We start from the raw sequence: 11333 nt of genomic DNA, 5'->3' as shown, positions 1-11333 counted from the left end.
CTGGGAAAGTACTGGTTCCTGGATAACAGACAGGGTACACTGACCCCATTCTTTGCACAATGCAAGCATGTGAATGAGTAAAATAAATGAATGTTAGACAGACTGGAGAAAGAGAGATGTCAAATGGAAAGCCAGTGCTGATAAGGAAGGAAGGGAAAGAACCAAACTCCCCAAATGTTATAGATACCTAGTGATAATAAAAAGATGCTCCAGGCTCACAGTGTGTGCTAGTAGCTGCTCTGCTCCATCTGTATGAGAGATAGGATGGAGAGAGTGGGGAAGCCAGGGAGCAGGGGAAGGTGGAGCATGCAGGAGAGGGAAACAGATACAGGGAAGGAGGGAGGTGAGGGGAAAGAAGCCGCTGCCTATAGAAAGCTGCCGCCTGCAGTCTCCTCTCTGAGCTCCAGAGGAATACAATAGCCTGAGCTGTGCCAGCTATCGCACAACCCCCAGCATCTTGGCTGCCCACTTGCTTGCTGGCTGGCTGGGAGCAGGTGACAGGATGCCTTCAGGATACAGGGAAGGGGCAGCCTGTGTGTCTGGGTGATAGCAGCCCCACCACTAGCAGAAGAAGAAGGGGTGTCTCCATGGGTGCAAAGGCTGAGGACTGGGGAGTGCTCTATACCAGTAGCAGATCGCTGCCAGCTGCCGCCGCCTCGCTGTGATGCTGAATGAGGAGCCATGGAGAGCCGCGGCTTGGTCACTGCTATCAGCCTGACTCTGAGTATCTGCTCGCTGCTGCTCCTGGTCACTGCCATATTCACTGACCACTGGTACCACACGGACACCCGCAAACACAAGGAGATGTGCGACAGTCAGGGCAACTCCGACCCCACCGACCAGAAGAACAGGCTGATGCCGCTCTACCAGCTGCCCTTCCGGGGGGACCCCTCCAAGACTCGCAGGCTGGGGCTGCTCTCTCCTGCCCCGGCTGGGGGGGTCCGGGAGCCGGAGGATCTGCTAGAGAACTGGAGGTCCCTGTTGGGACTGGGGGTGTTGGAGTCGGACTGCGGACGCCCCCTCTTTTCTACGTACTCCGGGCTGTGGAGAAAATGCTACATTATGGGCATCGACAAGGACATTGACAACCTCATCATGAAAGGTGGGCACTGGCACCCAGCCAAGTCTCTGGGGCAAGTCAGGGGGCAACACACACTCCTTATACACTGCCCGGGGGCACACACACCTCTGATACACTGCCCGGGGGCACACACACTCCTTACACACTGCCCGGGGGCACACACACTCCTTACACACTGCCCGGGGGCACACACACTCCTTACACACTGCCCGGGGGCACACACACTCCTTACACACTGCCCGGGGGCACACACACTGCCCGGGGGCACACACACTCCTTACACACTGCCCGGGGGCACACACACTCCTTACACACTGCCCGGGGGCACACACACTCCTTACACACTGCCTGGGGGCACATCCTGCTACTTTACTGCTTTGGGGACTAGTGGAATTTTGCTGCTTAAGCGGCTAATAATACAACTTTTAACACCATCTTGGGAGGGGGGGTAGAGGGAATTGTGTCTCCTTTCCCTACAGCACCAGCTGCCCTCTTGCCGGGGTACAACTGATTGGAAGTAGATCATGATATAATACCCTATTATATCTGGGTCAAAACATGCCACTTGGGGTAAAATATGTCCCCCAAATTAATTGGAACATCAACTGCTTTAATAATTAGGGGAATGGCTTTCATTCTACTTAACCAGAACCATGCTGCTTTATCTGTTCTACATAGATTGTGTCCTGTTCCTCTAATGCCTTAGTACTGTTTGGGGGACCGCCTGGGCTATATTAATCCAGAGGGAGAGCTGTTGTACAGGTTCATATATATATATAGATACAGATACACATAGTGCACACTCCTACACACACAGGCAATGGGGAATGATTATTTGCATATACATGTGTACCCCTCTTATATTCAGTAAGTGTAATAGTAAATTAATTGAGACATGAATATAATATATTAGATTATAAAATTCACTTTGAATTTCCATTATAAGGAAGATATTATGGCAAGCAGTAACTATAAAAAAAAATATACTGTAAATGGAAAACTAGGGATTGTTATGTAGTACAGATTTGTACCCTCCACCTCTGCCTGATACTTGATGCATGTTATTGCCATGTACTGTATATAAAGAGTCTCTAGCCTATGAAGCGTGTACAGGGAGAGCTGCTGAGCATGAAGTTAATATAATAGCATTGGGTTTTAGCAGGACCTGGCAGATGGAGGAGACTTAGGAAATGATGCTTGGCTTCCTCACAGCCCTTATGGCTAGCTGCATGGTACTGTAACACTGACTGCTGTTGTGCCAGATGCCATCTCTGCCCTGTAATCCCAGTTACACAACTAATAGTGTTTGTAAATAATTTCACTAAGTGCATATAGTGTCATTTCCACCTGGCACACATTCACTTGGCAACTCTGCTTACCTCACTTACTTTGCATTATTTAAAGGGGATGTAAACCCAAAAAATACAATTTTGCCTAATGAAAAAAAGCATTTAAGTAGTATACATTCAGTATACATACAGTGTTAATTCTAATGCTGTTTGTAAACATAACTGAATGGAACTGAACCAGTCTCAGACACCTTTTCAGCAGAAGTCATCCTTGCATGCATCTTCACAGGTCTGTTAATTAGCTGGCTTCAGCTACATTGTTTCAAAAGTCAGAACCATCAGAGCAGAGAATAGAAAGGGACAGATGGATGATGCTTTCTAATGGCAGTTATTTTTACAGATATCTGTAGATTTACAGAATTAATCAACATTTGATTTTTAAGTTTACATCCCCATTAATATCGGTTTACATCTTATTCCACCATCCCAACTGTGCCCCTGTACCAAATCTTTGTCATCACAGAATACAGCAAAATTACACTGATTTTGTAATATAGGTCTGCTACCAACTAAAGGGATACCTGTCAGTCATAGGATATGTGAAATGACTTTATGTTTTGGGTCACAAACAGAAAACTATTGTTCTGTGTTTTGCTGTTGTAGAAGGATTTCCCCCCAGCATAGCTGCCGACAGCAGGAATTCATGATGGGCACAAAATCATGTGAAGAAATAAAGACAAATAGATATACAGTACAAATAGAAATAGATATACAGACAAACAGAGAGATAGATAGACAGAGGCTGTTTGGGAAAAGCAATATCTATGTTCCATTGCTGGATAGGGTTCATTATTTTGCAGGATGTAAGGAGCAACTGAAAATTGCAAGAATAGCATGGTATATGTTCACCACAGATAAAATAAAAAGAGCAGAATGTATATAACATCTTGTATATTCATGTGCTGTGTGCAGTAGCCCAAGGGACCATATTATTTTATCTCACGCTGCAACACAAATCTATATAGCAGCATGTACCATCAGACCCACTTTAACCCCTCCTCACTAGGGAGTCAATGAATGATGAGCTAAACACTCACTGACTGGGTATAACTGCAGAAATATGGTCACTGTGACTTGTCATATGGAGCTTAGGGGTTAAAGAAAATGTAGTTTTGTAACATTTGGCAAATACACCTTTCCTAAAGAATTTATAGGTCCAGTGGCTCCAAAGAAAGGAAGGGCTTTGGGTACATTTTAAATATAATGAACTGCACTTCTGCAAGTGTGAGTTTGCTTTAGAATCTCTGATGCAATTGTCTCTGTACTGAGGATGTGATAAAACAGGAGTTCCGTGCATAGCTACATACCTCTAGAAGGGTGTTGTCGATGTTACTTTCCCCTTAACTGATAAATGCAGTATATGTTTTTTAGCTTTCTGGGTTGCACAGGAACATGTTGCACTGTTGTCAGTGTATTAATTTTAGAACATAGAGCTTGTTCCTTCTGTTTTATAACTATGCCATACTGGAACCTGACTGTTACTTCATACTGTATAAACAGAAAGCATTATATAGGGGAGCTGATTTTAGAGTGACTGTGAGCAGGTAGGCAGCACAAGGTAAGGGGAGATATTTCTTATAGTAGCAGTGGGCATAGCAGGTATGGTAGGGAGAGATGGTGCCTATAGTAGCAGTGGGGATAATAGCCTCTGGGAAGGGACTGTGGCTGTGGGATAGCAGGTATAGTAGGGAGAGATGGTGCCTATAGTAGCAGTGGGGGGATAATAGCCTCTGGGAAGGGACTGTGGCTGTGGGATAGCAGGTATAGTAGGGAGAGATGGTACCTATAGTAGCAGTGGGGGGATAATAGCCTCTGGGAAGGGACTGTGGCTGTGGGATAGCAGGTATAGTAGGGAGAGATGGTGCCTATAGTAGCAGTGGGGGGATAATAGCCTCTGGGAAGGGACTGTGGCTGTGGGATAGCAGGTATAGTAGGGAGAGATGGTACCTATAGTAGCAGTGGGGGGATAATAGCCTCTGGGAAGGGACTGGGGCTGTGGGATAGCAGGTATAGTAGGGAGAGATGGTGCCTATAGTAGCAGTGGGGATAATAGCCTCTGGGAAGGGACTGTGGCTGTGGGATAGCAGGTATAGTAGGGAGAGATGGTGCCTATAGTAGCAGTGGGGGGATAATAGCCTCTGGGAAGGGACTGTGGCTGTGGGATAGCAGGTATAGTAGGGAGAGATGGTGCCTATAGTATCAGTGGGGGGTAATAGCCTCTGGGAAGGGACTGTGGCTGTGGGCATAGCAGGTATAGTAGGGAGAGATGGTGCCTATAGTAGCAGTGGGATAATAGCCTCTGGGAAGGGATTGTGGCTGTGGGATAGCAGGTATAGTAGGGAGAGATGGTGCCTATAGTAGCAGTGGGATAATAGCCTCTGGGAAGGGACTGTGGCTGTGGGATAGCAGGTATAGTAGGGAGAGATGGTGCCTATAGTAGCAGTGGGATAATAGCCTCTGAAAAGGGACTGTGGCTGTGGGATAGCAGGTATAGTAGGGAGAGATGGTGCCTATAGTAGCAGTGGGGGGATAATAGCCTCTGGGAAGGGACTATGGCTGTGGGATAGCAGGTATAGTAGGGAGAGATGGTGCCTATAGTAGCAGTGGGATAATAGCCAATGGGAAAGGACTGTGGCTGTGGGATAGCAGGTATAGTAGGGAGAGATGGTGCCTATAGTAGCAGTGGGATAATAGCCTCTGGGAAGGGACTGGGGCTGTGGGATAGCAGGTATAGTAGGGAGAGATGGTGCCTATAGTAGCAGTGGGGGGATAATAGCCTCTAGGAAGGGACTGGGCCTGTGGGATAGCAGGTATAGTAGGGAGAGATGGTGCCTATAGTAGCAGTGGGATAATAGCCAATGGGAAAGGACTGTGGCTGTGGGATAGCAGGTATAGTAGGGAGAGATGGTGCCTATAGTAGCAGTGGGATAATAGCCTCTGGGAAGGGACTGGGGCTGTGGGATAGCAGGTATAGTAGGGAGAGATGGTGCCTATAGTAGCAGTGGGATAATAGCCTCGGGGAAGGGACTGGGGCTGTGGGAAAGCAGGTACAGTAGGGAGAGATGGTGCCTATAGTAGCAGTGGGGGGATAATAGCCTCTGGGAAGGGACTGTGGCTGTGGGATAGCAGGTATAGTAGGGAGAGATGGTGCCTATAGTAGCAGTGGGGGAATAATAGCCTCTGGGAAGGGACTGGGGCTGTGGGATAGCAGGTATAGTAGGGAGAGATGGTTCCTATAGTAGCAGTAGGTATAGTTATCTCTGAGAAGGGATTGTGGCTGAAGAATAGCAGGTGTAGTGTAAGGGTAGTAACTTGTAGTAGGGGAGATAATAGCCTTAGGGAAGGGACAGCCTTTGGGATACCAGGTGTCATAGGACAGTTGTTCCCAAACTGTGGGGCACACCCCCCCAAATAAAAATGAAAAGAGGCAGGCAGACAGAACTGACACAACCCAGGGGAATGTGAGGTCAGACAGACAATTAGTGCCTGCCAGTCGAACTGACAGTACAGAGCACCGTGATCATGTTACTTACTTTGCATTCTGATGGCTCAGTAACAACGCAGACCACTCAGTAAATACGTTATTCATGGCCACTGGCATCCCAAGTGCCCAAGTGTCAGGGCAGTGAAAGCAATGTGTCCTCATTTTTTAGTATTCATTTTGTGCCATTACCTTCTTGAAGCATAAAGGAGTTGTAGTAGTTGCAGCCTGCCATTAAGAGTAAATTAAAAGCTTCTGCACCATATATGTTAAGCTAGTGCATTCCAAAGAACCCAGCTGTATATCAATAATAATAATATCCTTAATAGATGAACAGCTATTAGTAAGTTGTCCTTCAGTGACAGGAGGAGAGGAAATTGTCGTTGAGACAAGGGAAGAGCTTGTGGGAAGGAACAGAGAGCAGGGGAGATGGATAGGGAGCATATAATGGGAAAGATGAAAAAGTAGAAGGGCAATGGACAGAAGATAAAAGCAAAAGAGAACCTTTCAAGTGTTATTCAAAATGTATCCCTTTATTATCATCACAGAGAAATATTTAGGGCCACGACAAATGCTGTCTTTTAACATAATGTTGCAGTTCATTGAGGTTCTGAAATCAAAATGCATTGTGGATTTTCCTGTTGTGAGTCAGGTTATAATATGCAATCAAATTGCTTAACAACCATCTGTAATTTATTTAGAGCTAACACGTTTCAAAATACTGATCCAACTGAATATTCATAGACTCACACTAGCATAGCAGTTACATACCAGAACCAGAATTAATGGGCTATGCTTAGTAATTAGAGTCAATGCTACATCCACCAGCTGTCTCAAATGGAGAATAGCTCAAAACAGACAGAAAACGGACAGGAGAAGGGCGAATACTATTCTTGCCCATTATTGGATGTATTTATAGTGTTTAGTGCATGGAATGTGTCACATGGGATCTCTGCTGGTGTTGTTGACTCAGTAGGTAATCAAGTTGACAACACTGTCCTTTCATGTCCTAAAATCTTTAGCCAATTATATTACCATTATGGCATAGCAATCTCTATTACAAATATTAACATACAGATTGGGTAATGCTTACATTATGTATGACTTTAGCTATATAATTGGTTTGCTGTTAACCTCAAAAGAGCATAAACAACTCCTTGTAATGTCTATAAAATATTCCCAGTAAACTGCTGTAGTGTAATTGAAAGTCCCCCTCACATAAGCACACACACATATTGACATATTCAGCAGTTCTAAAGGTTGTTGCAAAGTCAGAACTGACAGTCCGGAAATTATTTAACCTCAAGTACAACAAACATTGTGAGTGGTCGGAATAAAACCCAGTTAAAACAATGTTGTGTCCTAAATGTTGGAAAGGGAAAAAATATAATAAAATACATAAATATAATAATGACACTATAGCTCCCTGCCCACTCTCCTATCTAAGAGTGGGTGGGGTTTTATACTCGAGCAGGTTGGGGGACACAAGAAAGCAGTGGAAGGAAGGGGGCCATGCATGAACAGAGGATGCAGACCCTGTGGTTCCGGGCCCCCCCTGTCTGGGGTCAGGGGTCTGCTTCCTCTGTCTTTACACCTCTGCTCTGTGGCCTCCAAGTTCTATATTTGTCTTGCTTTATGAAAAGGCAACATGACATTTTCTAGAGCTGAGCAGGGGCTCCGGGCCCATTTACATGATGAGGTAGGTGTGAATACCAATGGGTTAACTTATTTTAAGATATAACTCATATCTTAAAATAATAAGTAGTTAAGATATAAGATATAAGTAGTTAAGTCACTTGACAAAAAGTGGACTGAATTTACTTCAGGGGTCTTCACCTGGTGAACATGCTTGGCTTTTTTTCCCTAATGTTACTTAATTGTGGTCTTTCCCATAGACACAAGAGTCGTTACTTGTGATGGTGATGCTTAATAGTAATTTGGCAATAATAGTACAGGTATAGGATCCATTATCCAGAAACCGTAGCTCCAAATTACAGGAAGGCCATCTCCAGTAGGGTCCATTATGAGCAAATAATTCCAATTTTTAAAATTGATTTGCCATATCTCTGTAATAATAAAACAGTACCTTGTACTTGATCTTTTGTGTGTAATGTTGAAATGTTTTCTTAGCAGATTTATGGTTTGGTAGTCCAAATTACAAAAAGATCCAGAAACCCCTGATCCCAAGCATTCCAGATAATGGATCCTACATCCTATATGTAATTTCAATAGTGATGCCTTCCTTTTGATTATGATAAGCAGGAGAGGCTTTAGTGAAAAAAAAGATTAAAAAGATGGTTCCTGTGAGTAGTGATGAGCAAATCTGTCCAGTTTCGCTTCACAGACAAATGCGCTTTGTCACATAATTTTAATGCATGACAAATTTTTTGGTGCCGAATTTTCTCTGAAGTTTCGAGAAACAATTCGCCAATGGCGAAATGCAGAAATTCGCTGCAAATCTATGCTTGGCAAAAAAACAATCAGTACCTGTGAGTAAAGATTAAGTTAGGAACCTGGTTTATTGGAGAAATATATAGCACACCATATAGGCAACTACATGGTTGTGCTAAATGTTCACAGTATGACAGTGGTGATTGCCACTTTAATACCTAATTTTACCAAAATGTCACATACATTTGTGCATCATCTTAGATCTGGAGAAATTCTGTTATCTATAGTGCTAGTACTAGTTCTGGTTTAAATCGTTGAAATCTGATATAATGGGATTTCCATGACGGTTTACCACTTTGTGGACATTTCTATTAAAAATGTAACAACTCTTTGTTGCTTCAAAAATAGTCCTTAATACGTTGGAGATTATTATTATATTGTCTCATTGTGGTGAGGCCACGCTATATGTCACCATATAGACACCATTAGCAAATAGGTGCATAATATAGAATGAAACGTCTGTTGGGCAGAACCATTCTAAATGTTCCTTGTGATGGTGTGTAGCACATTATTTGCAAGATATTTTGCAACCCAAAAATAGACTAACTGTTTTAACGTTTGTTACATTGTGCTCATATTTTCCAAGTCTCACTTGCAGAAATTGTTTTCATTTTAAGCCACATGAAGAGGTACAGCAAAATACATCTTTTATTTTCTCTTTCCTTGCTGTGCCTATCCATCATCAGTCCTTGTCTATATTTTCTCTTCCAGCAGTCCAGTCTTATGACAGCAAGAGAAATGTCATTTACGCCCACTGCCTTGCCCACTTGAGAGGATTTCGGAGCCTTAGCAGTACGAAGGCGTGGGTGTTTTTCCTATTTGCAAATGACAAGCATAACACACAGAGGCATAGGGGCATTCTTGCACACAGACACATTAACACACTAAGACAGACACACAGTGACCCAGATTCGTGGAACAAGACAGAATATTCCAGAGAAATTAACACACTGAGACAGAGGCAAACTCAGGCTACATATATACTAAGACATAGTTCCCTTTGGGTTTCCTCTCTCCAAAGGTCAAATCTCTGTGCAGAGACCCAGCTAGCCTGTCCTATTCCTTGCCAGGATAATTCTAGCATCAAGCTTTATGACATGCCTTTGTTAGGATACAGATCAAGCTTAACCTATCAATGTAGCGGGACTCAAGAAGAAGGAAATGTGAACAAAGGCATTCACAAGATGGTGGGTAGGCAAGAGCAGTCTGCAGTATTCAGAATCCTAACATGGGCATGCTTTTTATTTGAGGTGTTCATCTCTCTCAAACCTCTAAACTGGTAATGCAAATAGCAAGCAGTGATTTCTGTAAAACAATACAGAGTATTTTATTCTTTGTGTTTTACATTTATGGTTTGTACTCCACTAATTAAAAGCTGTTTGTCCGCTTTGTTCGCCTCTTATTTTATTATACTTAGGAAAACCCAATACATATTGGAAGAAATTTGTCCACCGTTGCAGATTCTGTATCTTGGCTCTTGTATGTGCAAGAGCAATGGAAAATGATGGATGTGATCATCTCTCTGTGGCTGTAGTGGAATCAATTTACTGCTGAATGCAAGTTGACTGAATTTCTCTTTTAGGGATCATTTGATTTTCAAAGTATGTTAAGGCCTTTGAAGCTACTCCTTCAAATTGTAAACTCATTTCAGTGCAGGTTATTTTGCTTTAGTTGGCTCTGCTTTAGCGAGTTATATTCACAAACAGTATTTTTACGAGCAAGTGCTTGTTATGTGAAAGGCCATGTTATGAAGTTTTTAGTTTTTGTTACTCAGATGGAGACAGATGGAACTCTGAGTTTTTTTTCAACTGGTTTAGTGGACCACTTTCTAGTCAATTTTTAGTGTTTACATACTGAGAGGGGGCTAATAATTGTGTTCAAAACCTTGTTACATTGATACTGCTTCTATGCAAGTCAAATAGCAAACAACAACTCAAATGTCGCTTGACTGCAATTTCTACCGTACTCTAACTTATTTCCCAACTTTCTAAAGGCAATGGCACCCTTAAAGGAATCATGACATCTTCCAGATTATACACAGTACATGTATGGTGGGAGATGAGGCGGCCGATATCGGTAAAAGCTTTGGATAAAAGTCGTCGACTGGGCAGGTCTTAAACATTTTAAGGTGCCCCAACATTGTAATGTTAAAGATGAATTGTGAGATAGGGGTAAAGGATTCCTTTGTTTTTAGCTGCATATCTGACGATTTAACTCTTAACGTCAGTAGAAAAATTGTATATAATAATATGTGCAACTGCACTTGTGCAAATTTAACACCTGTGTTCTAAATAATCTGGCGTGAACTGTTGCCCCTTTTATTGCATTTTGCATCCTCTGTGTGCCTCACCAACTGCTTTTTCTACCCCCTCCCGCCCCTAGAATGTATAGAGAAACTACAGTTACATTGTACATAAAGTTGCAATCTTTAGCCTTGGAAAAAACTTGACGAGGGGATGGATTGATAAAATTGGGGACAGTAATATGTGGAGGTGTGTCTTTTCTTGTAGGGGAGGGGCTATGACATTTTTGTTCAGAGTTTACAATATTAAAATCAAAACATACAGTTCTGAACTAAACAAACTATTTTGTTATATCTGCCAGGGACTGTCACTTTAAGGGGCTGTCGTTAGTCTGTTGTAATTATTCCCAAAACCAGCAGTCCTCAACCTTTTTTGCACCACGGACTAGTGCAAGACAAGAACATTTTAACTACGGTATGTAGTTGCCTTAATATGACAAGTATGAAGCTTATGACACTGTGTATGGGTATGACGCATTATGCATGAAACAACCATCAGGATTTGGCCCAGTGTAACACAGCCCATGGCCCGGCACTGGTCCGCAGTCTGGTGGTTGGGGACCCCTGCCCTAAACAGCACAGAGTGGGACAGTGTTGTGATTCCTTACTACACTGGGTACCTTTGTTTTAGAAGCAGTCAGATGCTAAACATTGTAGATCACATTCTTA

At 43.1% G+C, this 11333-nt stretch overlaps 1 protein-coding gene across 1 annotated transcript in view; it reads left to right on the top strand.

The window, feature by feature from the left end:
* The first annotated feature begins 336 nt into the window (after nucleotides 1-336).
* The window catches only part of tmem178a (transmembrane protein 178A), a 49759-nt gene continuing 38762 nt past the window's right edge, over nucleotides 337-11333 (top strand). The window contains exon 1 of the mRNA XM_002933866.5: nucleotides 337-1102. Within this exon, the coding sequence (XP_002933912.1) occupies nucleotides 682-1102 (421 nt within the window). The 5' untranslated portion in view covers nucleotides 337-681. The remainder of the gene's footprint in view (nucleotides 1103-11333) is intronic.

Source organism: Xenopus tropicalis, chromosome 5, assembly GCF_000004195.4.
Source record: "Xenopus tropicalis strain Nigerian chromosome 5, UCB_Xtro_10.0, whole genome shotgun sequence".
Taxonomy (NCBI): domain Eukaryota; kingdom Metazoa; phylum Chordata; class Amphibia; order Anura; family Pipidae; genus Xenopus; species Xenopus tropicalis.
This window is presented reverse-complemented; position numbering and strand designations above follow the sequence as displayed.